This window comes from Pangasianodon hypophthalmus, chromosome 21 (genome assembly GCF_027358585.1).
Source record: "Pangasianodon hypophthalmus isolate fPanHyp1 chromosome 21, fPanHyp1.pri, whole genome shotgun sequence".
In the NCBI taxonomy this organism is placed as follows: domain Eukaryota; kingdom Metazoa; phylum Chordata; class Actinopteri; order Siluriformes; family Pangasiidae; genus Pangasianodon; species Pangasianodon hypophthalmus.
In genome coordinates, this window is record NC_069730.1 from 6,357,124 (window position 1) to 6,382,514 (window position 25,391).

The window sequence follows — 25,391 nt, forward strand, 5'->3', positions numbered from 1 at the left end:
CATTAAAACAAATTTTAAAAAATTAGAATGGAGCTAATTGAAACTCGACATTTGAACATCGCCAGATTGGTTATAAATAAATAAATAAATAAATAAATAAATAAAATCAGGTGATGTTTTTCCGATTCTGTGCCCACTGTAGCCTCAGATTCCTGTTTTTGACTGACGAGAGTGAAACCCTGTTGTTGTAACCCACCAACCTCGAGCTCCGAGATGCTGTGTGTTCTGAGATGCTTTTCTGCTCACCACGGCCGTAAAGAGTAGTTATTTGAATTACTGTAGCTTTCCTGTCAGCTCGACCCTTTATGGCCATTCTTCTCTGACCTCTCTCATCAACAAGGTGTTTTTTTGTTATTTGCACCATTATGTGCAAACCTTTTTGACATTTGTGTGTGAAAATCACTCAGCAGTTCCTGAAATACTCAAACCAGCCCATCCGGCACCAACAACCATGCCATGGTCCAAGTCACTGAGGTCATGTTTTTTCCCCTTTCTGGTGTTTATTGAGAACATTACCTGAAGCCCTAGACCTGTATCTGTATGATTTTATGCATTGCGCTGCATCCAAATGATTGGCTGCTTGGATAATTGCATGATTGCGCAGGAGTAAAGGTGTTCCTATGAAACTTTAACAGATTAGCTTGTTTATAGTAAACCTATACCTCTGATGAAAAAGATCTGGCAACCTTAAATTCCTCCAAGCCATTTATTTTCAGTAAGGGTGGTTCCAAAGTCTATCCTGGGAACACTGGGCGTGAGATGGGAATACACACACACACACACACACACATTCACACACTTGTTTGTAACTAGGGGCAATTTACAGTAGCCAATTCATCTATAAATCTTTTGGGAGGAGGGAGGAAACCAGAGAACCCTGATGAAACCCATGCAAAGACAAGGAGAAAACAAACACAGTCAGTAACCCGAGCTCAAGATCGAACCGGGGACCCACACAAACAGCCAGCCAGCCAGATAGAAAAATATTGATTTAAAAATACAAAAATCTTAATTCTCCATTAAAATGATTACATTAAATGAAAAACCATTAAAATCTCCATTAAATTTGCCAGAAGATTATAATTGGATTGCTTTTTATTAATTTTACAGTGAATTGGTTTAGACCAAGAGAGTCACACTCGTGTCCTTTAGGTCCTAAAGCTGTTAGTTTTTTATTTTTTTCACCTTTTCTAACACACCAAATTCAGTTAAATGAGGAGGAATTCAAACCTCTTCAGTGCTGAGACCATAACAAGTCTGGGAATTGTTGATCCAATCTGGCAACCCTTGTCATTCTACAGTAATATACTCTTGGCAGGCAGTGACAGTTTGTTAATAATGAATGTGAGCTACCTCTGGTGGTCATTTCATTTTCTTGGGATTAAAAACTGGTAAAGAACATAAGACGATTTAACAAACTTAATCTGTAGATCCAGCACAGGCTTAAGTTCTCAGAGGTCAATTAGTCTCTCCGTCTCTAATGAAACCAGCATGGTTGCTGGTATTTTGAGTGACAGTGGCAATATATGCATTGGAGTGGGGGGTAAATCTGTGCTTGCTGTCAAGGTCAGGGGTCAGAGCATGAAAAGCTGTTTAGGTAGAGATTATCGGGGTGTGAATAAAGGAGGATAGCATCGTGACGCATGGCACCCTCATTGTACTCAGGAGACCCCACGCGTCTGTACATATGGCCTGGGGTGAGAATCCCCAGAGCACAGACTTGTACATCAGGAGCTGTCCATCCAGCCACGATGCTCCTATTGTCATTAAACAGTTTACAAGCTGCTAATGAAAAGACACAGCCTGTGAAGGACGCACAAAAGCGTGACATCAGGAGTGCCTGATTAGATAAAACTCTTCAGTTTAACAATGACCTATAAAAAAAAAAACAGCTGAGATAGTGACACTGCACATAGGAGATGGGATTACTTTTGTTATTTCACAGCCTTCTGGTTAAAAAGCCTACGCTGAAAATGCTCTCCAAGTGGCTACAAACCAAAATAAGACTGTTACTTGCTGGGTTTCTTCAAATGCCTAGAAGAAATCATGCACAGCTTATCTGGACATACATTTTGATTTGATTGATTTAAGTACAATGTCACAAAACATTATTATTATTAGTAGTAGTAGATTTAAAAAAAATGTATGATGAAATTTTGCACCAAGAGAAATTCCCTGTACTTGAACAAGTATTCCCGATTAATGAATACAATTCAAATGCAACATTAGCAAATTTGTCAAAATGCAATTTTTACACTAGTTCCCTTGAATGTCCAGGCTCACACTCGGTGACTTCATACAATATCTGCTCATCTTTCAGAAGCGCTTGGCTTCATTAAGCTGGAAAGATCAGTCCTCCCATCTAGTGGTAACATCTACACACTACAACATGACATTTGCTATCCATCATGTAACTCATCTACCTTCGAAGATTCTACTATACAAACACTACACACAGTGGGTTCGGAAAGTATTCAGACCCCTTCAGTTGTGTTATAGATCAGTTAGTATTGTATAGTATTAGTTACAGTACAGCATCAGTTACACATTGGGTTATAGATTTAATTCAAATGAGCTTTTTTTTGGATTTTTAATAAATTTACAAAATTAATAAACTTTTTTTTTTGCTTTAACATTGAATTATTGTGAGCACATTAATGGCAAAAAAATAAATTTAACCCATTTTAAATTAAATTTAGAGAAATTAACACTTTTTTAGCAAAACGTCTTCCAAAATTTTTCACACTTAGTTTATATTATATATAATTTTTTTCAGATAGCCTTTAAGAACGCCTTTAACAATAGAAGAACCTACTGAAATCATTCTCATGGCTGGATCGAGAAGGTGTCGCAAGGTTGTGATGGATGTGCAATTGCACGCGTAACACCGGATGTGTTAAGACGAGTTCATCATGAGCGGGAGAGACGCTGTGTGTTTTTACAAAGAAATGGCAATCATGTAGAGGATGTTGTGTAAAAAAATAAATAAAAAAAAAGTTACATTTTGCTTACAAGTGTTAATTTCAACTATGTATGGAGACTTTTGAGACACCCTGTATAACGCAATAAAATGTACAAAAACAGAAAGGATCGGAATACTTTCCAAACCCAGTGTATATTTATGGAAAACATAACATATTTCTCCTCCATTTCACACCCTGTTGGCTTCCTCCCTGAGCGGTTTACAATAAGACAACATACTGCATTACTAGAATGGAGCTTGTTTTTTTTTTTATTCAATAATTTTTTCCAAACATGTACACAGGGATTTTATTGTTACAGTATATACTGTATATACATACACATTTGTGTATATGACATTATCTAAAAAGTCAAGGGCATGGGATATGGCTGCTGTGCGTTTTAAGATTTCTAAACATCAGTCATGTTCTGTCACAAATCCACACTGGCGGGAGGGGGTGGATTTAGCTAAACAATCGTACGATGAAGAGGGGGAACCTACAGCTATCTCCAGTGCACTTCAGTCGAGCGAGCTGGGAGAAAAAAAAACACGTGTTGGTTCTGCCAACAGATCCGAGTACAATGACAGTAGAGCTTCACAATACTGAAGAACATGTGGAGAGAGTTAAACAGTTGAGTAACTACAGGGAGTAGATGTTAGTGTGTGTGTATGCTGTACAGTTGTCTCACTGATCTCGTTTATACGATGGACAAAAGCTCGAGTACAAATGAACCCAACTCAACCTGGCTGTACAATACAGAGAGAGAGACATACGCATGAAGGCGGTTGACTACAAAAACCCCAAGTAGCACAAGATGATTTCACTGCTACAGAATCACAGGAACACACACTGTTGTCCCTCCCAACAAAGAAAAAAAAAAAAAAAAGGGACAAATGCAAACTTGTTTACACAAGATGACACTTTATATTCAGCTTCAGGATCTAATTCAGGATCTTAATGCATCAAGCGGCTCGTCCACATTCATTCTAATGGCAGGGCAAAAAAAAAAAAAAAAAAATTTACACCCTCAACCATCTTTCTCCAAGCCGTTTGCTACACATGACCCCAGGTCTTTGGTACAATCCAGCTCATTGTGTTCTATAGCTCAGAAATCAACTGCTAATACTGGATTTAAAAAACCTAACAGCTTTACACCTATGGGGAAAAAAAAAAAAAAAAAACGGAAGGGAAAATAGACTGATATGTATCAAAATTAAAATGGATTAGCAACAGAGGTCCTGTTTTCTTTTTCTTTTAATTAGGCACACTCAAGAGTGGATCTCCTTGCTAGATCAAGAAGAAAATCTGATCTCTGAGTGCTCGTGTGCGTTAGAAGACCAATCGCTTGTGGAAAAAAAAATAAAAATACTGGGAATGACAAGTGTGTTGTGTCTGGAGGGACTGGTGTGGACTTGAGAGAGTAACAGCTGCTAAGAGACGGCTGGAGCCTCTACATCATTCCCAACTGCAAGAGCGAGTTGGCGTATGCCATGGGCTTAACATTCGGATGAGGCTGTGGAGACAGTGGAAACATTCGGTTAGTCATTTAGTTGTGAATATCGCAGCTGCAAGTCTTTCGGGTAATGAATGCAAGTAAATAAAACTACGAGAAAACAAGACCTTTATAGATAATTCATATTGTGTAGAGAAATCAGATTATACCATATGATTTACATGAGCATTAATAATCATGCTTGTCTTTATGAATGGTTAATTATCAGATGCTCTTTTCACGACCTAAAGATATTCCAATTCTGGAAAATGGTATCTAGAGTGAATTTCCAGAAAGCAGAATATGTTCAATGAGAAAAAATAACATTGTAAATATCACTAATATACTCAGCTTGTACCTACCCACTTCCTTAACAACCTTAATAATCATTTCCTCCCTCTTTTTTCTCAACTGCACCAATACATTAACCATTTTAAGACTCACTAAGCAGGAGGCTGTTAATGTCATGATCAAAATATACAATATGGTACGACACAGTATTCTAGCACCACCTAGTGGTTGATATACTGACACTAGCATAACTGTATTGTTTTTATGACATTACAGAATGGTACGGCTAACACTCATTACACCGAATTTACTGGGTGCATAGCAGGAAATCTGAATTTAAATTTTTTTTTTTAAAAAGAGATATTCGATTACTGGGGTTTGGCTGCATATAAAAACATGGTCCAGCAAATACACTAATCAAAGTAGTCAAGGCACCTTGACCTGAAGGATCAGTTCATGAACTGGTGAAGAAACTATAGCGTCTGCAAAAAGCCAGATAAGCCGCTAGACCAAATGGCTCAATCGTTTTATCCACATCTACTTACGACATCACATCTATACTTACACCAGGAAATTATTTAATTATTAAAGAATGGGATCTAGATTTAAAAAAAAAAATACGAAATGTTCACATAGGAGTGGTAACTGGAGCTCAAGACTGTAGAATATATATTTTGAATGTTCAGCCTAAACCTTAGTGCTTTCATATTAGTGCTCTTCATTACTGCTTTTCTTGGAATAAAGAGATAAAGTGACAATAACACTATATATTTGTATAGAATAACACGACTCTGATCACCTTGAAATATAATAAAGATTTACAGGCATAAAAGAAAATCCCACATCCAAATCAAACCTGGCTAATAATATCAGTTCTAGATATTAATTCTCGACACTTTGTGACTGTCTAACTGTACAGTGTGGTTGAGAGTGACAGTGAAGATACTAACCACAGCAGTGAACTGGTGGAATTCAGGCTTGAGGTCAGATCCCCTGAGGTGAATATAGGCTCCCTTGTTACCCATCTGGTCACTACAGGTAGAAAGACAAAGAGAGGATGCTTATATCAAGTCCCAAGGACAGCAATAATTCACCTACACAAATCTTTCACCTGTACTTCACCTTCGAATAATCTGGAAAGCTAGAATTTTGAATAGCCTGCATAGCTACATTTTTTTGTAATGTAAATAAAAGAGCAGCAAATTTTAATTTAAAATAAATTCCCATTCCTCTGAACCTTTAGCAAATGAAGACACATTTCAGTCTGACATTATTATTAGATCCAAACCTCCTAAAGCCAGAGTGGTCATTATAACGTATTTTGTCTCATTAAATAACCTTGTCTTTTTCTGCTATATTAGTATCGTCACACGATACTGCTGAGTTAATCAGCTAGCCTAAACTACAGTGATGGACAAGGGCCATCGTTCAGGAACACTTAACATGAACCAATGCAGCTTCTGTAGCAGATCTACTGCTGTGGCCAATCACATGCATTTAAGTAAATTATTTAGCTAAAGGCAGCTCATCAGACCAGACACGAGCTACAGAGCTAGAGACGAGTGAATTGACATGACATGGCTTGTTTTTGAAAAAAAAAAAAAAGTCAATGATGACATCAGAATAGTTCGATTTGAATGGACAAAGAAGCTTATGTTTAATCATCAAATTCAGTCTGTAGTTTTAGTCAAGTGGTAATGTAATGCACTACTATGAAACAAAACATAACCACTTCAGATTGTCTTATTAGAAGGTAAAAGGTAACTATTCTTGCCAAACAATCATTTATGTGGAATGAGACTATCATAAATTTTAGTTGAATGCCCCTGGTATACAGTACATGTTGTCTACTGAGTGTGCACATATAGATTCATCCTTTAGGACCTATAATATAATACCAATATAATCTACATCCATCTATCTATCCATCTATATCTATATATATATATATATATCTATATATATATATATATATATATATATATATATATATATATATATATATATATATATATATATATATATATATATACACATATACATATACACATACACACACATACATACATATATATACACACACACACACACACATACACACATATAATGAATAATCACACACACACTGTATGGCCAAAAATATGTGGACACCTAAACATCACACCCATATGTGGTTCTTTCCCAAACTGTTGCCACAAAGATGGAGGCACACAATCGTATAGAATCTGTTTCTATGCTGCAGTTTTACGATTTTCCTTTCACTGGAACCAAGGGGCCCAAACCTGTTCCAGCATGACAATGCCCCTGTGCACAACGTGCGATCCATAGTTTTGCCAAGGTTGGAGTAGAAGAACTTGAGTGGCCTGCACAGAGCCCTGACCTCAACCCCACTGAACACCTCTGGGATGAACTGGCATACAGACTGCGCCCCAGGCCTCCTCAACAGACATCAGTATCTGACCTCACTAATGCTCTTGTGGCTGAATGATCATAAATCCCCACAGCCACGTTCCAAAATCTAGTGGAAAGCCTTCCCAGGAGAGTAGAAGAGTAGAGATTATTACAGCAAAGGGGGGCTACATCTGGAATGGGATGTTCAAAAAGTGCATAGGAGTGTGATGGTCAGGTGTCCACAAACTTTTGGCCATACAGTGTGTGTGTATGTGTAATATATATGAATGAGATGTATATATGAGAGAGATGACAGTGTGAGAGATGTCAGTAATTTTTCATGTTAATAAAGGAGTACTGTACCAGTAATTGGGTGCGGAGAACACCGTGATGCACTTCCCTGAGTGAGTGACCTCATAGCCCTCAGCCTTCACCTCATGACTGCGCACGATGTACTGCAGCTTGTTCTGTTCCAGGAAGCGTTCGGTGACGTCGGGCCCGAACTGACAGCTCACGCCACGCTTACTGATGGACCGCCCGTTCTGAAACATTATAAAAATTCAGTTTGGCATGACCATTCAATCTGTCAATCAAATATCAACTCCTGGGATCAAAATTCACGACATACATTTGCTTCCATGTCAAATTTACTTTCATTTTAGTTTATTCTCTGTTAGATTTGCATCTTATTACTAGCTTGTTAAAATGATATTAGCTTACTGATGATTGGCTTGTTAAAGTAAGAAGATACAGTAAGTAAGAACCATGACCTCATTTCAAGTCAGTTTAAATCAGTTAGCAATCATTTCAGCAAGAAAGTGATCCCCTGTTGAGGACAGAACTGTGGCCAAAAAATGTCTTTGACTGAATAAAGACCATCAGTTGTGGATGCATAAAAATTAAACTATTAATATGGATTTTTTTCAAACAGCAAGCAGGGAAAAATCTATATCCCACAAGCCAACTGTTAATATTTTAATACTCGTAGCAGACCAATTGAACTATTTACTCTAAAGGACATAGCTTTAAAATTAGAGAAGAGACTGACCTGCGGCTGAGGATCTGACCACAGGAGATCGCACATAGGACCTGGACAGTTGATGGACGTGAAAAAAAGAGAGAAAAGTAAATGAAGCAGAATAAAATATAGATTTTTTATAACTTAAAATAAAATATAGATTTTTTCAAAACAAAGCAGTTTGATTTCGTACCCGAGTCTGGAGGCTGTCTGTTTCTGTCAATCTTTCTAAGATCATCTAAGGTCACACCGTCTTCACTAAATAGTCCCCCGTGCATCACCTAAAACACACACAATACATATCGTCACTTAAGCACAAGAACAAAAAGCAGTGTGCAAAAGTTTGTACACCCCTAGGATTTAAAAATAATAAAGACAAGGAAATCTAGTTATCTAGTTTGTGATCTCAGTTTATTAAAAAACCTCCATCTTTATTTCGGCCATATTTTTGTCAGATGTTGTACACTGCCTTGTTCAGCTCAGGACTGAGAATTGAGAGGGTCACAGCAAGAGTGTGTTCTTTCTTTTCTAATTATTTTCTTTTGCTTTATGTTATGTTGCAGGATACAGCCACAGTTCAAAATAAAGTTGATAAAAATGCTGTGTTTTTTAAAATATTTCCTGGTTTTTTTTTTCCCACCCAGAAACCATAGGCTCAAATGTATAAAACAAATAAGCAATTAAACAAGTATGAAATATTCACTGGGATATATCAGTGGAGTTTCACTTTCAGTGCATTCTGCTAGTTTGTGTTATAAAACTCGCACTGTAACAAACTGCTTTATCTACACGTGAGTGACAAAATAAAGGCAAAACTAACAACGAGGTGTGACGTGGTTTAGTTTAACAAATACTCTTAAGCTAACGGGTTTGATTAAAAGTTAGATGTGGACAGCATGGTGGTGCAGGTGGTTCAATCCTGAGCTCAGGGTGCTGCCTGTGCAGAATTTTGCATGTTCTCCACATGTTTCCTCCCACCTCCCTAAAACATGCAGTAGTCGGAATGCTCCGAGGTATTAATGAGTATGTGCATGGTGCTCTGAGATATAGACTGACGTCTATAAAGTGGTTACAGAAGAAGGATGATTTAATAAACGTAAGATTTCTCCACATCTTCAGTGCGAGATTAAACTAAATCAGCACAGACATTATTTATAATCCATCTTTACCAAGGGTGCCAATAATTCTGGAGCTGACTGTATGCTAAGATTAGGGCAGCATTTAATGTTCCACAAATGATGGACATTTGTTATAAAAATGAACTGAAACTGTTGCTCACCAGCACTTTGTTGTTGATGCACTGCGCGAGCGGAAGCCACTGAAAGACCTCACTGAACAGCTGGAACATCTGCGCCGTGTACTTGGCCTTGACCTCGCCTTCGAAGCCATACATCTGATTCATGTTATCTGTTTCGTGGTTACCTAGGGATGAACCCGGAGGTTACTCTCTCACTCTGTAAGTGTGTGTGTGTGTGTGTGTGTGTGTGTGTTGATGTGAAATGCTGAAGGCAGGGCACACCTCTCAGTAGGTGGAAATGGTCTGGGTAAAGGAGCTTGAAACCGAAGAGCGTGAGAATGACCTCCACTGAGAAGGAGCCACGGTCCACAAAGTCACCGTTGAACAGCTGCAGTTTGTGGTTAAGACTCATATTAGTAATAAGCAGGACATGAAATACAAGCTATGTCTTTAGTCCTCTGGTAAAAAAAAAATAGTAATGCATCAATACTGTATTCTCAGATTGAGTACTATAGTGGTTCTGATACTGAAAAGACTAACCTTCTTAACATTAATCACTCAGGAACATCACAGAACATCACAGTTATTTAGCTCTGATTAATTTCCCTGCTTTAAATAGCAGCCATGAAAAAGGCACGTGTGCAGGTTCATGCACTTCAGCTACTAGGCTCATGCTTTATAATGTTAGCTAGATTATTTTAAATGACGCGCATACATGTAGCTACATCTTGGCTTGAGTAGGGATGTAGTGGAGAAGTGGAGAAGTGGAGTTCATCAGTAAGTAAAGTACGTTTCTGTTTGCGTTGCGTCGAAATCCCTTGCTGTCAAGATGCTGAGAAAAATAGTCTGTAGACGTTTTTTCTTTCTTCGACAAAATTGTATTGTATTGTACTGCAGAAAGATGCTGTAGTTCCTCCTCTTGATATTGTCACATGTCCTTGTGATATTGTCGTAAGTCCAGATCACGGTCATGTTGCGTCGTCTGTATGTTAGCGTGAAAACGTACACTAGACTTACATCACATAGAGTTACACGGACTTGGGAACAGCAGTGAATCAGCATGATATTGGCCCGAGCTCCAGCTACTTCAACCGTCAGGTCAAATCAGAAACAGAGTGAACAATCAGGATCCGCTAAATGCTTTTTTTGAGCACGTTCCCGTCTTCAGACCTTGTTTGTTGACGCCAACAAAACCTCCGGAATAAATAAGCATCTGCATTAAACGCTTTGAGAGCGTAGGAAAAGGATACATATGGATTAGTCGGGGATGGTAAACCGTTCAGCTCAAAAATGTTTAGAAGGTCGTAATATTGGCCATGCGTGTCTCCACAAATAGTTATTTTCTCTGTCTGGAATAAATAGAGGGGAAAAAAAACAACAACAGTTGCCATATGAAGAGTAATTTATGAGTAGAAGTGACAAGAAAAGAATTTGGTGTTAAAATCATGACAACAATCCTAACAAACCTTTAGTCTTAGTTTCGTTTCTTACCTCTTTTAACATAATTTCAACAAGACTTGGTAATTTGGATAAAACGTCTTTTACTTGAACCAGCATCTGAAAAGGAGTTCAGAAAAACCACAATATGTTAAGAGTAGAGTCTATTAGTTTTGAGTCCTGGTGTATTGTTCAGTCTTAGATGAGTTCTGTGGAAACATTTGATATTGTTAAGTCTGATCTATTCTTATAGAAGTAGACAGTGTTTGTGTGACAGCCTGGGAAAATTCTTTAGGCTGTGAAATTTTCTGCAATTTCTATAACAGGCTTTCGGCAGACGGTTAGACAGCCGGTATGTGATTACAAACTGAACTGATTAGGCTTCTGGCTATTTGGCTCCAGCATGTAGCTATCTAACATCTGGATCAAAGCATGCCATTCACTGTGTGAGGAAATCTCACTAAGCTAGCAAGGTGTTAGATGTCTTTATGCAGACTGACTGCTTTTACCATCACGTTTGTTAAAGTGGCTCCTTACCAAACATGATCTTTGCAGGAAGATAGTTTAAGCAAGATTAAATGGTGAAACTTTCTGCTGGAGGGAACGGGATTGAAGTGTTCGCCAGAATCCCTTCAGGGGCAGACAGGATTGCGATTATAAAAACATCAATACTACGTGAGGACGTCCATTTTGGATCTATATCAGGAATCGGCTGGTGCTCAGAACTCTAATGTAATTTCCCAATCATCCCTTTTAGTCAATGGGAGATAAATATCTTGAATGTAATTGGCCCTTGGTGTGATATCAGATGCTGTAACTAGAATCAGTTCAGGTTATTCACCGCAGATTGATAAAATAGGGATGTGTATGTTTATAAAAAGGGCAGGACAGTCAAAGAAAGAAATTTTCCTTTCAGAAAATATGTGAAAATGCAGGTTTAATAAAATCTAGGTTTAATAAGGCCATTATCAATTGAGCTTTAATTCATTTTCTAATTTACTCATCACACAGACACTAAGATTATAGGCAACATGTGAAATACATTTGGGGGCTATACGTCAGTAGAAGACTTAAAATATGTTGTAGTCAGAAAAAGAAACATTGGGCTTTTTTTTTTGGCTTTTTTGCCACAGAGACAGCTGACGAGTTTTGAAACATCACTTCTGAATAGATTTTTTTCATTCTTGTGGTTAAGTCACTTGAGTCACTGAATAAGAAAGATGAGTCAAGTAGCTAGTCACGAGATGAGTAGCGAAAGAGCAAATCAGGGACTTGATTAGGCCTCGAGTTGTGAGGTTTACCTGATAAGCGCACTTCCTGTGGAGTTTCTTCTGGTCCTTAAACCACTCCATCAGCTCCTTCATGAACTTCAATGTGACCTTACCGTCTTCCAGTTTAGGGCCTACATACTCATCCTCAATCGCTGCAAAGGAGAACATTTATAACAAAAATATGTTGGAAGGTTTTTCCTACTGATAACCGGCACGTTTTTTAAAGAAATGACTAAGTAGGAGAGATGACTGCTTACTCATGTTCTCGATGTCTAATGAATCCACTACTGATCGTTTCAGTTCGTCACTGGCGATGGCTCTCTCGAAGGCCTTCTGCTTTACAATCTTGTTGCACTCTTGATATTTCAGCTTGGCATCCTTATCGTTGGGCCGCACCCTCACTACCTGTTCACGTCAAAGACGAGAGCAGATGCAAGTGAAGCAGTTTGTTCAAAGCTGCGCAATGAGGCACTGTTTCTCAAAGCTTTTACTACGCGTTTGAGCAGAATAATCTTATTGAATACATGAGTGCAAGGTAAAACAGGTCGAGGAAATAGTATATCATGCCTCAATGCAAATGAAATCAACCGCAAACATCTTGCTGCCACCTGCAGAAATATTTCTCAGCGTTTTGAAGCCATTTACAGGTTTAACATATAGAGCCTTGTGTAAGTATTTATCGCAGCTGCTACAACATGAAACTGAGATGGACTAATTGGGATTTTATGTTGTGAATCTACACCAAATAAACCTATGCGTTTATTGATGCGTATATAAGATGCGATTTATTTTTAAGAAATCTACTGATTTAACACTATACTGGTTTAAATTATACATCAGGTTGGAAAGTATCTGTAGCCAATAAGTATTGTAATGTTAATCAAAATGAAAGATGCATTTGCTTGCTACATACAATGAAAACCGACCACACACACAAAAAAATTATATTATATATATATATACACACACACACACACACACACAATGTGTATGTGTAAATACATACATATTTACATACATCTGATTTATATATATATATATATATATATATATATATATATATAAAAACACATATGATGTGACAATTTTAGGACGCCTGGTTTTGAAAGTTGTTTCATAAGCGTACCGTCTCGTAATCTTTAAGCGCGGCCTTGAATTTGCCCAGCGCCATGTTAGAAGTGGCACGCCGGTAATAGCCCTTGATGTAGTTCTTGTCGATCTCCAGGGCGCGGGTGGCATCTGCCAGGGCGTAGCCATAGCACTCGGTGCGCAGGTACGCCAGGCTCCGGTTACTGTAGTAGATGGCATTGGATGGATTCAGCTCCAGCGCCTCCGTGTAATACTTGATTGCATTCTCGTAGTCTTTTTCTGAAAGGAAGAGCCGAAGAGTGATGATCACGATCTGCCTATCTACATTTACCTTTGTTCTTTCGAGTGACGCTACAGAATGCTGATTCAGCAAACCGCCATGAAAATGCTTTCGTTGTTAACGCAATAAACCTTCAGCGTGGAGCAACGTGCATCGATACTGGGCTAAAATGCTGACTCGGGCTTTACAAATTTTCATCTTCAAACATGAGTTTTGACAACAACTAAACGTTGCACATCTTGCCATCAGACCTGTGAAGCAGAGATGTGCATCAGAAAATATTGCAAACAGATGCAAAGAATAGCGACTGTGAGAAGTGGCAGGATTGGTGGGATTGATTAAACTTTCTGCAGGAACATGCCAGATTGATAAAGAGTATCTACGGGGAGGGGAGGAAGGCAGCGTTGGTAAAAAGTGCCCGCTGGAATAGGTGTGATTGGTCAAACTTTCTGCAGGAGCAAACAGGGATGGACAAATGTTCTCCAGGAGCAGACGGGATTGCTCAAATTTCTGCAGGAGTGGGCCAGATTGGTCAGAAATTCTGCAGGACTGGGTGGGATTGGTAAAGAGGGTCTGAACGAGTGGGTTGGATTGGTCACACCTTCTGCGTGAGTGGGTGGGATTGGTGAAGAGTGTTGGAACGAGGGAAGGATTAGTGAGTCTTTCAGTGGGAGTTGGTGGAATTGGTCAAACTTTCTGCATAAGCGGGTGGGATTGGTGAAGAGTGTTTGAACGAGGGAGGGATTGGTCAAACTTTCTGCAGGAACGAACCTTACTGAAGTGTCCGCCAGAATCCCTTCAGGAGCAACCAGGAATGGGATTTTCAAAAGCAATCACACGCACACCACTACTTTGAAGTTTTGCACGACATAGCAAAAGTCATCTTGGTTACTGCGTGTTCATCCATTTTGGATCTATATTCAGGAATCGGCTGGTGCTCAGAGCTCTAATGTAATTTCCCAACTTCAAAAAAAGCGAATCAGGGCATCCCTTTTTTGTCAACGGGACATAAATACCTTGAATGTAATCGGCTCTGGGTGTGATATCAGATGCTGTAACCAGAGTCAATTCAGGTTATTCACCGCAGATTGCTAAAATAGGGATGTGTATGTTTATAAAAAGGGTAGGACAGTCAAAGATTAGGTTTAATAAAGCCATGATCCATTGAGCTTTAATTCATTTTATAACTTAGTTATCACATGGTCAGTATGATTATAGGCAACAGATGCAGAAGTCTGGAACTTGTGAAAGAAATCAGGATATTCTGCAGATATGAAGGCTGTACAAGCCAAACAGCAGACATTTTTTTTTTATTCACATTAAAATCACCTCCTTGTGAATGAATGACAATCATTTTTGACTCGAACTGATCTCTAACTGTAAAAATACAACTAACATTCAACCAACAAGCAACCACTGGCTTTCCTTCTGAGCTACAGTGTGTGTAATACTACATTAATTGAATAATGTAAACGAAATAAGTTACAGTACAGGGATATTAGCAAGCCCCCACGACTCACCACCACATCCCGCTAGTTAGCACGCTGGCTAATAATACCACCGCGCTCCAGGCTAAGTTATTCACCAAGCACGAACCAGACCCGCTTTACCACACACTTCACCGAACAGACATGTTAATGTTGAGTATAATTACAGCACACTGCGGGCTGATGGTGGATTTAAGCTAACTACCGGCTTCGTGACTTCACAATTCTCTAGCAATGCTAACTACTCCGCCTGCCACATGCTCCAAGCATTCCGAGAACACGAGCACTTTTCAACCCATAAAATACCACACAGTCACGCAAAGGTTAAACAACTACAACTTTTAAGTGCCATTTCTTTTCACTTTACCTTTAAAGTAATTATTCGCCTTCTCCTTGAGTTTCTCAGCCTCGCCACTCCGCTCCTCCTCCGCCATTTTGTTACTGTCGTAATCCGTTACGATGGCCGTCAAAAGTCAAACGACGGTCGTAAAAACTGAAGTTTGCGACAGCTGGGTTTCTTCTAGAGTAAGCTCTGGAAAGCTTTTACCTTTTTCATCAATTGCAAGCAATTTACAAATAAATAAATAAATAAATAAACTTGCATAATGAATAAATGTTCCTTTTTAATCTACAATGTTATCTATCTATCTATCTATCTATCTATCTATCTATTTTTTTAAACTTATTGTATTTTTTTTTAATTATTTTACTTCCACTGGTATTAAGCATAGCTTTATATATTTCCCTTTTTTTTTTACATGCCATAATGTTATTTTTGTTTCAGTGTTGCACTACATCTTGCACAATATTGCACAAACACATAACACAAGTCCATACAAAATCTAATATAAGATTATGTAAAATATGTCTTTGACTATTTTCCAATTTTTTTGTTTTTTGTTTTTTCTTTTTTAAACATTGTCATTTATTTGTTATTATTTATCTTTTTATTTCCCAATGCAAGATCTGTGAGAAGATCCAAACTTAGATTTTCATTGTGCTTGGGCATATGAATATGATAATGAAGTATTTCTTATACTTGTAATATTACCTCTGGGTCTCTAGGGGGCGCTGCATCTCTGCTGTAGACAAGTCACGTTTTCATAGGCCATAATAATTAATCTAAACCACCTTTTTCATTCCATATAAGAGGTCAGACCAATAACATACACTCAAAGCTTACTCAAATATCTTCTCATCATAAGACACAGAAAGCTTGATTTAGGTTTTTATTACTCACATATGGTCATCTGATCTGGGCTGCAATTCCACTAAGTTTATTTACACTTTCTGTACAGTTTCCCTCTCCATGTGGCATTCTTGGAAATAAAACAAAGACGTGTGGGTCCAGTGAAAGCTGTTGAAATGGGCCAAAGTACCGCAGGTGTCCAGTGTTACTCACAAACAGCCGTGCCATCTGACGCACACACCATGCCCTCTTCTAGTGTTTGTTGAAAACAACACGCAACCTTAAATTAAAACCTCACAAACTCACTTGGGGCACTTCTCCTAAGAGCTTATGGTGTATCACATCTGCGATGACTAATGCTTTAGGCTTAGGTATGAAATTTTTCTTTCGTTCTTTTCCAAAACTTGATTCATGGGGTCTGACTTAATTAGACATTCTACCATTTAATTCAGTTCACTCAAGCAGAAGAAGGTGAGGCACTGTTCAGCTTTTCTCCAGTAGATCCATATCATTACTCAAAGCAGCATGAATGCGAGACAGTCATCCAAACAGAAAGGAAGTGTGTGTGTGTGTGTCGGTAGGGGGTCGGTCCTGTCTTTTTGACTCACTAGGGGTATCCCATTCTGGAGTGATTCAGCAAGCCTCATCAAATGGGTTAAGAAGTCGACGTTTTAAGTGCAAGTGAACTTTCGCTCACCGCGGTTTGAGGAATGAGTCTGTCTCCACAGAGTTCATTCCTCATACAGAGTAAAGAGAAGTGGGCCCTTGATGCAGGTGAGAGACAGGAAAGGAGAACTAAATGGAAAGAATCTCTCACAGGAAGCTGTAGTGCCAACATGCAGGCAAAGAGGAAAAGAAAGAGTGAGCCGCGTACAGTCATAGAAAAGTCATAGCATTTAAAAGAGCAGGAAAGACAGATTATTATTCCTCTTACTGGAATGCCAAGGAATATTTGTAGCAATTTGTCCGACAAATATGACATACTGTATAATATGACAGAAAGCTTAATATAGTACTTCTGTGGGGATTTTCAATTTCTTTGTGTATACATGATTTCGAGAAATTTTTTTCAAAACTCCAGCCCACTTGTTGAATGGTAGCCTCACAGCTCCCAGGCTCGATCCTGAGCTCGAGTTATTGTATGTGTGGAGCTGCTGTGCATGTACTCCACATGTTTGCATGGGTTTCCTCTGGGTTCTCCGGTTTCCTCCCACTGTCTATGCAGGTAGGTGGATTGGCTATGCTAAATTGTCCCTAGGTGTGAATGAGTGTGTGAATGTGTGTGTGCAGAAAGGACTGGTGTCCCATCCCTGGTGAATTCTCCTGCCTTGTGCCCAGTGTTGACCCAAAAGTGGTTACTAAGGATGATGATGATGATGGTTATTATTATTATTTAAATAAACATATTTATATATTTTTCTGCTTTGCAAAAAACCTCTAAAATAATAATAATAAAAAAAATCATACATCTGGTTTCCCAGACAAGATTTAATCATAGTCTGGTATTAATCATGGCATGTAGCTGATGATTCATCATTTTAAATCCTTTTTAGTTTTCATTGCAGCTGAAAAAAATTTTGTATAGATGATATATTAGACAATTGAATGAATACTTAAAGTGATACAAAACAGACATTTATCTCACTTTATGGAAAAGTAACATTTACTTTTGAAATTAAAAGTGTCAACTGGCACATATGGCTTCCTATATAAATATCTGACATCACCGTTCCTATTAGATTTTGACTAATTCATCAAAGTTAGAAGTAGTAAGGGTTAACTACTACTCTTCCTGTAGAGGACAGTGGTTCAAATACCACCACTGAATCTTTCATTTCCTTTCAAGTTCCCTGAAAGCAGAGTGTAACGCATCAAATCCAGAGGTGGATGTATGCATTTAGGCAGCCATGATTGTGATCTGCAAATTATGTGACCAGCTCAACATCCGACATGTGGAAAATCCATCCGTCCATCCATCCATCCATCTGTACCATTTATCCTACACAAGGCTGAGGAGACCCTGGATAGGGTGCCAACCAATCGCACACACACACTCACATTCACATACTATGGACAATTTGGAAATGCCGATCAGCCTACAGGCTTTGGACTGGGGGAGGAAACCGGAGTACCCGGAGGAAACCCCTGAAGCACGGGGAGAACATGCAAACTCCTCACACGCAGGGCAGAGACAGGAATCGAACCCCAGAAGTGCGAGGCAACAGTGCTAACCGCTAAGCCACCGTGCCCACCCTGCGGAAACATGTACAGCTAAACCATTAGCTAGCTGAGTGAACCTGACTAGCTAGCCATATTGTGATGTTTAGCAGTACGAAAGCTCCGTATTAAACTTAACACATCACTCTGATATTCATTGCCTGTTGTCTTAAATATATCGAAGTGCATGCTGCTACAGCCTATACCACTCAGAATAATATGTAGTTCAAAACACGTATGAATTAACATACACTAGCTAGCTAGCTAGCTAACCAATCTAGCAAGCTAATGAAGCCCCAACAGCATTTGGCTGCTCTTGATTTCTACTCAAATGAATTATTACCGGAGTAGCAGTAGTTGTATTTCTAGTCAGTGTATTTTGTACTCATTGGTTTGTAATAATTTTTGGATAAGCTCTGTGCTTGAACTTCTTTTCAAGTTTACTCAACTCGATTCATATGAAAAGATATACAGGTTGAGGTTAGGGTAAGAGGTGGTGTTAGCGGTCATACATTTTCTCACATGAGCAATGTACGAAATCCAACATGAATTGTGCAAGAGGTCAGGTCTGAGCCACACACTCTACACTTGAACAGAGACATATACTGGCCACACTGTCCCTGTGAACATATCATGCCTGAGTGTGTGTGTGTGTGTGTACGTGTGCGTGTTTCTGTGTGTGTTTTAAGTGACAGGCTGTGGTTTGTAGTGCTACATGAAAGCTTGGGTGTGGTCCTTTGGCATGCTTGCCTCACATTTTCATTATCAGCACTCCCTAAACTGTGGTGGAAGATGAGAGATAAGAGCTTGAAAGCAGTGAAAAAGTGCAGCTTCCTCTTTATCATTAATGAGTAGATGACGACAGGGGGTTCTGCTGGAGGTCTGGCGAGGGGGAGTTTGCATTTTTTTGCAACCACATATGCTTTTGGAATGGCTCAGAGAGGCAGTGAGAGAAACATTTAAAAAAAAAAACTGAAGACACTGCTTAACTAAATAGACATTGATTTATATGGTCCCACCCTTCCGCCCCACACTCTCACACGCACACACACACACTCTCTCTCTCACACACACACACACACACACACACACACACACACCACACTTTCTCTGCTAGTTTCCTTCCTCATTCTCTTCATTGTGTACCAATGCTAGGGGGCATCCTGTCATATTACTTTGAGTTTTTTTTTTTTCCTGTAATGGTATTCACTTATAATCTGTTTTTTTGTGAGGTGATTATTCCAAGGACTCATCATGACTATTAACAAGAACACGTTTCTCCAGAATCATCCAGGGTAAAAGTACTGTATAAAAGTGCTGCCTTTGTGTAAATCAGTGTTTTAAAAAAGTTCACTAGGGCTGTTTCAGCGTGACTGCAAAGAGGGAAATTTGATATAGCGGAAAATACTACAGAATACCTACATACCTTAGTGAACACTGCCTCCTTTCCTTTCAAACACTCTCTCTCTCTCTCTCTCTCTCTCTCTCTCACTCTCACACTCACACACACAAAGAGAAACAGAGAGATAAGACAAAGACAGAGTGTGTTTATAATATCTGAAGGGTCTATTTACATTTTTTCTCAAGCTGTTTTAGATGTACTACAGGGTTTTTTTTAACCTCAATTGATGTTCTGAAATCCCCTACATCCCCAATTCCAAATGTCCAGTGGGGTATACACATTGATTTAATCTAATTACATTTATAGTAACACCCAAAATTGACAAAAGGATACTCCAGCGCTTTTAAACACTGTTATAACTGCGCTAGCAAAGTTCCCTTGTGACATCAATAAAAAAACAAAGAAATTGGTGCCAGAATCGCTACACACTTCACAAGTATTTTAAGACAGGAAAGTTCTATGACATAAAGCTGGTGGAAACTGACACAAGAATACTACAGTGATTTTTTTTGTTAGCACTTTTTGTTTTCAAGCAAAGTTCATATAACTACATAATGCCTACATAGGCCTACATGACAATTGGCATAAACCTAAACCCAAACATTTATTCCAACAGCTGTCAGCAGCTGTCATAGATACTGCTTTCTTCAATTTTAATGTAAATTGACATAACACCTGAGTTGAATGACAGATTATAGTTGACATAAGCTTGTTTTAAGATACTTTCCAGGCTGACTTGACAACTGACTTTGTCTCTTACACAATACAATAGTTATGATGTGACATAAAAATAAAAGTTATTGAGGTTAATTTCAAAATTGAAGAAAGGTGACACAAAAGATGCTCTGCAGTGTCTCCTGAACTGTTGGAAACATTTACAAACCTGAAAACTATTGCTACACAATGAAAGTTTTGATGAGGACAATCACTGTACTGACTCTATCAACAGCAGTCACACAGTGACACTTGCTGGAATAAGCTTTTTAAAATGTAGGTAGGCGTAGGAGTAGGCAGCTCGTCACAATTTTGCGGTTCGTCCTTGTGCATGCAGGGGCCATGCTAATCGTCTCTGTATTGTTCCAATTTTAGTATATGTGCTGCTGTAGGAAGCTTGTCACCTGTCAACCCACTCATCTTCAAAAGAGACACCCGCTAGTGACTACACAGACAAACAAGCAGAGACAGCCGATGCACCCTCTGAGAGGCAGGATGGAAGAAGCAATTCAGAAGAAGCAATTCTCAGATGGCCTGGCAAGAATCGATCAAAGCAAACTCCCAGGGAAGTACAAAATGTAGTGCTTTACCACTGGGTGATGTGGCCACTGAAAGTGTGTGAAATCCTCATAACAACAGCAAGGAGAATGGACAGGAAACCCAACGTATGTCCAAAATGGCTGAGACTACTGAGATTCTGAAATGGACTCCTCCCATTGCTTCCATTGCAACCGTACATGCAGGAAAAAGCCAGACTGATCCTGGAGCTGATGGATCCATTGATCCACTAGTGAGGTACATAGATCCCCAGCTGGACACTGGCAATAAGTGAAAGGCCCAAGAGGAAGTGGACGGAGCGATCAGCAGACTCCAGCATCAAGATGTCGTTGGCAAGTTCCAGCCAAGGTGCACTGAGCTGGGCTGTGGAGAAGCTCTGCAGCTCTGGTCTAAAGCAAATAGGAAACAGAAGAAGAGTTGGTCTTGGCAGAGGTGGCAAAGGTGGAGGAAGAGCAGTACAAGATCAAGGGTGTGTCTCAAGGGTGCCAGGGGCAATGGGCAATGTGGGAGACCATAGTTAACACTCCAATTAGTTGGTTTTACCTGTGGAGAATCCCATAAGCCCAGCTAATTTTCCTGATTAAATCCACTTATTATACCCTACCTTGTCTCTGCAACCTTCGCCAGTGGTTTGGCACAGAGGAGTTGCAGTCTCTGCAATGCTTCCAACCTTCCACCAGAAGACTTTTCATGGTAAGTGGAAGGCTGTGTCCTCCTACTTAAGATATGTCTTAAGTTTGTTCACTTTTAATTATTCAAAATTATTTAAAAAAAATTTAATATGCATAAATATTATGCACTAAAATAATTGGGGAAAGAGTTAAAAAAGTGTCTGTGCCATATTTGTACAGTTTTTAAAAGGATTTTAATATAAAATGGGAAAACATTTTGGAAAAAGAGTCTATGGCATATTTGAGTTATTCATTTAGTTGCTTGGTTGTTGGGGGGGGGGGGGGGGGGGGGGCTTAGCGGCTAGCACTGTTGCCTCGCACCACTGGGGTTGGGGATTCAAATGCCACCTCCACCTTCTTCGGGGGCTTCCTCAGGGTACTCTGTTTTTTCCTCCCTCAGTCCAAAGACATGCATTGTAGGCTCATCGGCATTTCCAAATTATCCGTATTGGGTGAAGGGGCCGCGACCCTGTGTAGGATAAGCGGTACAGAGAATGTATGGAAAACCCTTTTGATGGATGCTAAAACAAATTGCTCAACAACATTTATGTCTCATTTTCTCATAATACCCTATAATAGTATAAAAAATATTGCATCATTTTTTTCCCTGCAACTGAGACACAGCATGTCATGTATGAGTTCCTGCCATATAATACCATTTGGTCCATTCTCATGGCTTTTATTGGAACTTTTGAATATTTTTGTGAACCCCTTTGGCCAGCAACAAGCCAGAAATGAAAAGTTTAATTCAGAGAACACTAAACGACTTACAATTTATAAGGACTGGGTTAGGTCTATTAAGTCTATCTGAGGAAAAACTTTAACATTGGTGGAGATTCATGGCTAGTGCTTCATTTTCTCATGAATGACATAAACATCCTTCTTTAACTGTAAAATTTCACTTAATGACTGTTTTTTCCACTTGTAAAAATTTCCCACTTTTGCAGTGATCCGTGGATATGCAAGCTGTCCAGAGTCTCATTAGCCTCCCACATGGACATAGTGGATAAGATGACCTGACAAAGCTCATGTCATATACTTTTTTTTTCCCCTCTTGGGTACAGCATGGGGTTGATATCCTATTTAAGCTATAATGAGGATACCAGATGTAATGAGTGAAGGGGATTAGTGAGTTTTATTGGATTAAGCCATTATGGCCCTTTCTCGATTCACTGGCCCCACAGTTTCATTAAAAGGGATTAAGTATATAATTAAAGGGGCTAAGTATATAATTGACATAAATAAAATAAACGGGGTGTAAGAAAATGTTCGACACTTCTCAAAACCCAGCATGTGTAAACAGGAATGCAGTATTTGGGGATTTGTGACTTTTTGCCCTCAGTGTTTTAAAACATGCAGACTCATTGTCTAGCTTGGAAGACTATCGGGAATTTTGGTAATTAGCCCCTGTGATCCTTGCTCCTTCTTCTTCTGTCAGTCTGCCTCTTCTTTTTCTCAGTGCTTCCCCTGAATTGCTTCAGTGGTTTATCAGCCTTCACTTTCTCCTTCTCCCATATGTTTCCAATACTATCAGTATTGGGTTGGAGGTTTCACTGTAGATGGTTCTCCGTCTCGCTGTTCCCATCCTGTACTCCTTTGCCTCCTAACTCTCTCCCACTTACTCATTCTCAGGCTGCCACTTGGCCCTCTCGGAGTCAAGCTCCCTCCTTTCTCTTTGATGTGTGTTGGGAAGAAGAACAAGGGATGATGTACACACCCCAAAACAGGAAATGAGAAATTCATGCTAATCAGCCAATGCCTACGAGAATGCACAGCACGTCTGACTGTTCAACTATCTCAATTAGGGAGGAAGTGAGAAAGAAGAAGGAAATTTTTTTAGAGGAAAGAAAATGAGAGGAATTATATAGAAAGTGAGATGGCAAAGGTTAGTGCATCGAATTTTGTCCTATTTTTTTCATTAGTCACAGTAAAAAAAAAAACATTTTACTTAGGCTACATGGCTACCGCTTTAGTTTTCCCAATGTAATCCACCCGAACATCTGTCTACTGCTATGAAAAGGCCATGTCCGTCCAAAGAATCAGAGGGAAACGCCCAACCACCTCTCACTCACCTTCTCTAGTGTTTTATGCTCATTCAGGTAAACACTGCTCCGTTTATTTGCCTCCTTTGCCTGGCAATGTCTGTTCTGGGCCAGCACTAGCATCCACCCCACACTGGCTCTGGTAATGTGTTGGCTCACCAGTTGCTAGCGGTTACTGAGTGTGGCCCATAAAAACAGCCACCGTCTCAGCCTCAGAAGTTTCCTACAGAGTTCCGAAGCAGAAACGAGTCTTTCATGCTAGTTCGGTTCATCTTGACATGAAGCTACTTTACTCATGCTTCTTAACGGTAGCCACAATGTCTTGTGGTGGGTAATTTGCATGTTTTCTTGTACTGGATTTATTTGTTTATGGGCAATCGGTGTTGGCAAGGGCACATATGGTTTACCTAACCCACAGCAAGAATCCACACAATGACTGAGTCAGTTAGTGAAGCATACAGACTTCAACTAAACTGTGGAAAGGAAAGCCATGAGGAAATGATCCACTGCAAGGGTGTTTCAGACGTGTTATTAGCAAGTCTCAGGTCATGACATATATAAGACAAGAAGGTTTTTTAACAAGAACTCCCACGTGAAATTTTGTCTTGCAAACAGTCACACGCACACAATAAGCCTTCTGTGCCTTGTGACGCAGGAGCTAATACATACTCAAATAGAAATACTGAAAATAATCCATGACTCAAATGGTTTTCTTACACGTTTCCTGTTCCTGTTTCTCACTGTTATGAAACATCCTGTTGTCTCAGGTTAGTACCCTGCATGGAAGTTATGTTTGTACAATGAGAAACAATAAAAAAGTAAAAATGAGACAATGTGAACCTTGTATTAGCAATACCGGGCTTTAGAGTGATACTGTAAAAAACACATTTAAACTGAAAATGGTTTATTCCTCCTGCTGATATAATTTCCTCTTGCCTGGGTGGCCTGAGAGAGGAGGCTCTAGAATAATTGCTTATTGTCAACATAACAGGACAATTACTAAGCATAGTGAGACAGTTCATCATTCACTGGGGAATTAAACATGATTGTCATTCCCCATTACTTTGAAGTAGATTAGATTATACAGTTTATATTTTCTGTCTAAAGATTAGCATGATTAAACTGAGTCCTCTAAGAGCAATACCAATGATCACTCTTCACGTGTCATCTTGCTTAATATTGCAACCTGAAGGACTCGGGGAAGTAGTGTGGCTCTAAGAGTCTTATTTGGGGGCTTTTCATATCCAGAGTCTGGGAATAGACATGTCTACTAAAAAAACATGCTAGAACCAATCACCAGGACCTTCATAAGCAGTTATGGCTCATCCAAAGGGGCAGTCTTCGCAAAGTCTTTCCATCGCACTCTCCCTTATCCGATGCCCAAATTTTTTGGTCTAGCTTTTTTTTTTGGTCTTGTGTACTTTTTTTTTGCTGAAACCTGAAAACCCTGGTTAATGCTATTAGCTCTACTATGTTCCTCTCACACGCTGGACGCTCACTTGCTGTATAAACCACATTGAACAAAGGTATATCAAATATCCCTCAAAACAAGCTGCTACACTGTATGCTGGAAGACTGTATGCTGTCAACTTGCAACTGCTGACTCTCAACTACGGGTTTGCACAAAAAAAAATGCATTAGA

General features: G+C 39.3%; 1 protein-coding gene and 1 non-coding gene across 2 annotated transcripts; both read right to left on the reverse strand.

The window, feature by feature from the left end:
• Positions 1-3,209: 3,209 nt before the first annotated feature.
• ppp5c (protein phosphatase 5, catalytic subunit) lies at positions 3,210-15,455 on the reverse strand. Its single transcript, XM_026941537.3, has 13 exons — positions 15,324-15,455; positions 13,227-13,468; positions 12,358-12,505; positions 12,131-12,252; positions 10,884-10,949; positions 10,643-10,741; positions 9,675-9,780; positions 9,435-9,577; positions 8,349-8,436; positions 8,186-8,226; positions 7,501-7,679; positions 5,697-5,778; positions 3,210-4,476 (listed from the first exon to the last, which is right to left on the reverse strand). Exons 1-13 carry the CDS (start codon positions 15,388-15,390, stop codon positions 4,414-4,416), a joined length of 1,446 nt encoding a protein of 481 aa, XP_026797338.1. The 5' UTR covers positions 15,391-15,455; the 3' UTR covers positions 3,210-4,413.
• A 5,311-nt stretch (positions 15,456-20,766) lies between these two features.
• On the reverse strand, positions 20,767-20,875 carry LOC113543401 (U6 spliceosomal RNA). The gene has a single exon (XR_003404409.1). It is a non-coding gene; the product is annotated as a U6 spliceosomal RNA (small nuclear RNA).
• Positions 20,876-25,391: the final 4,516 nt, after the last annotated feature.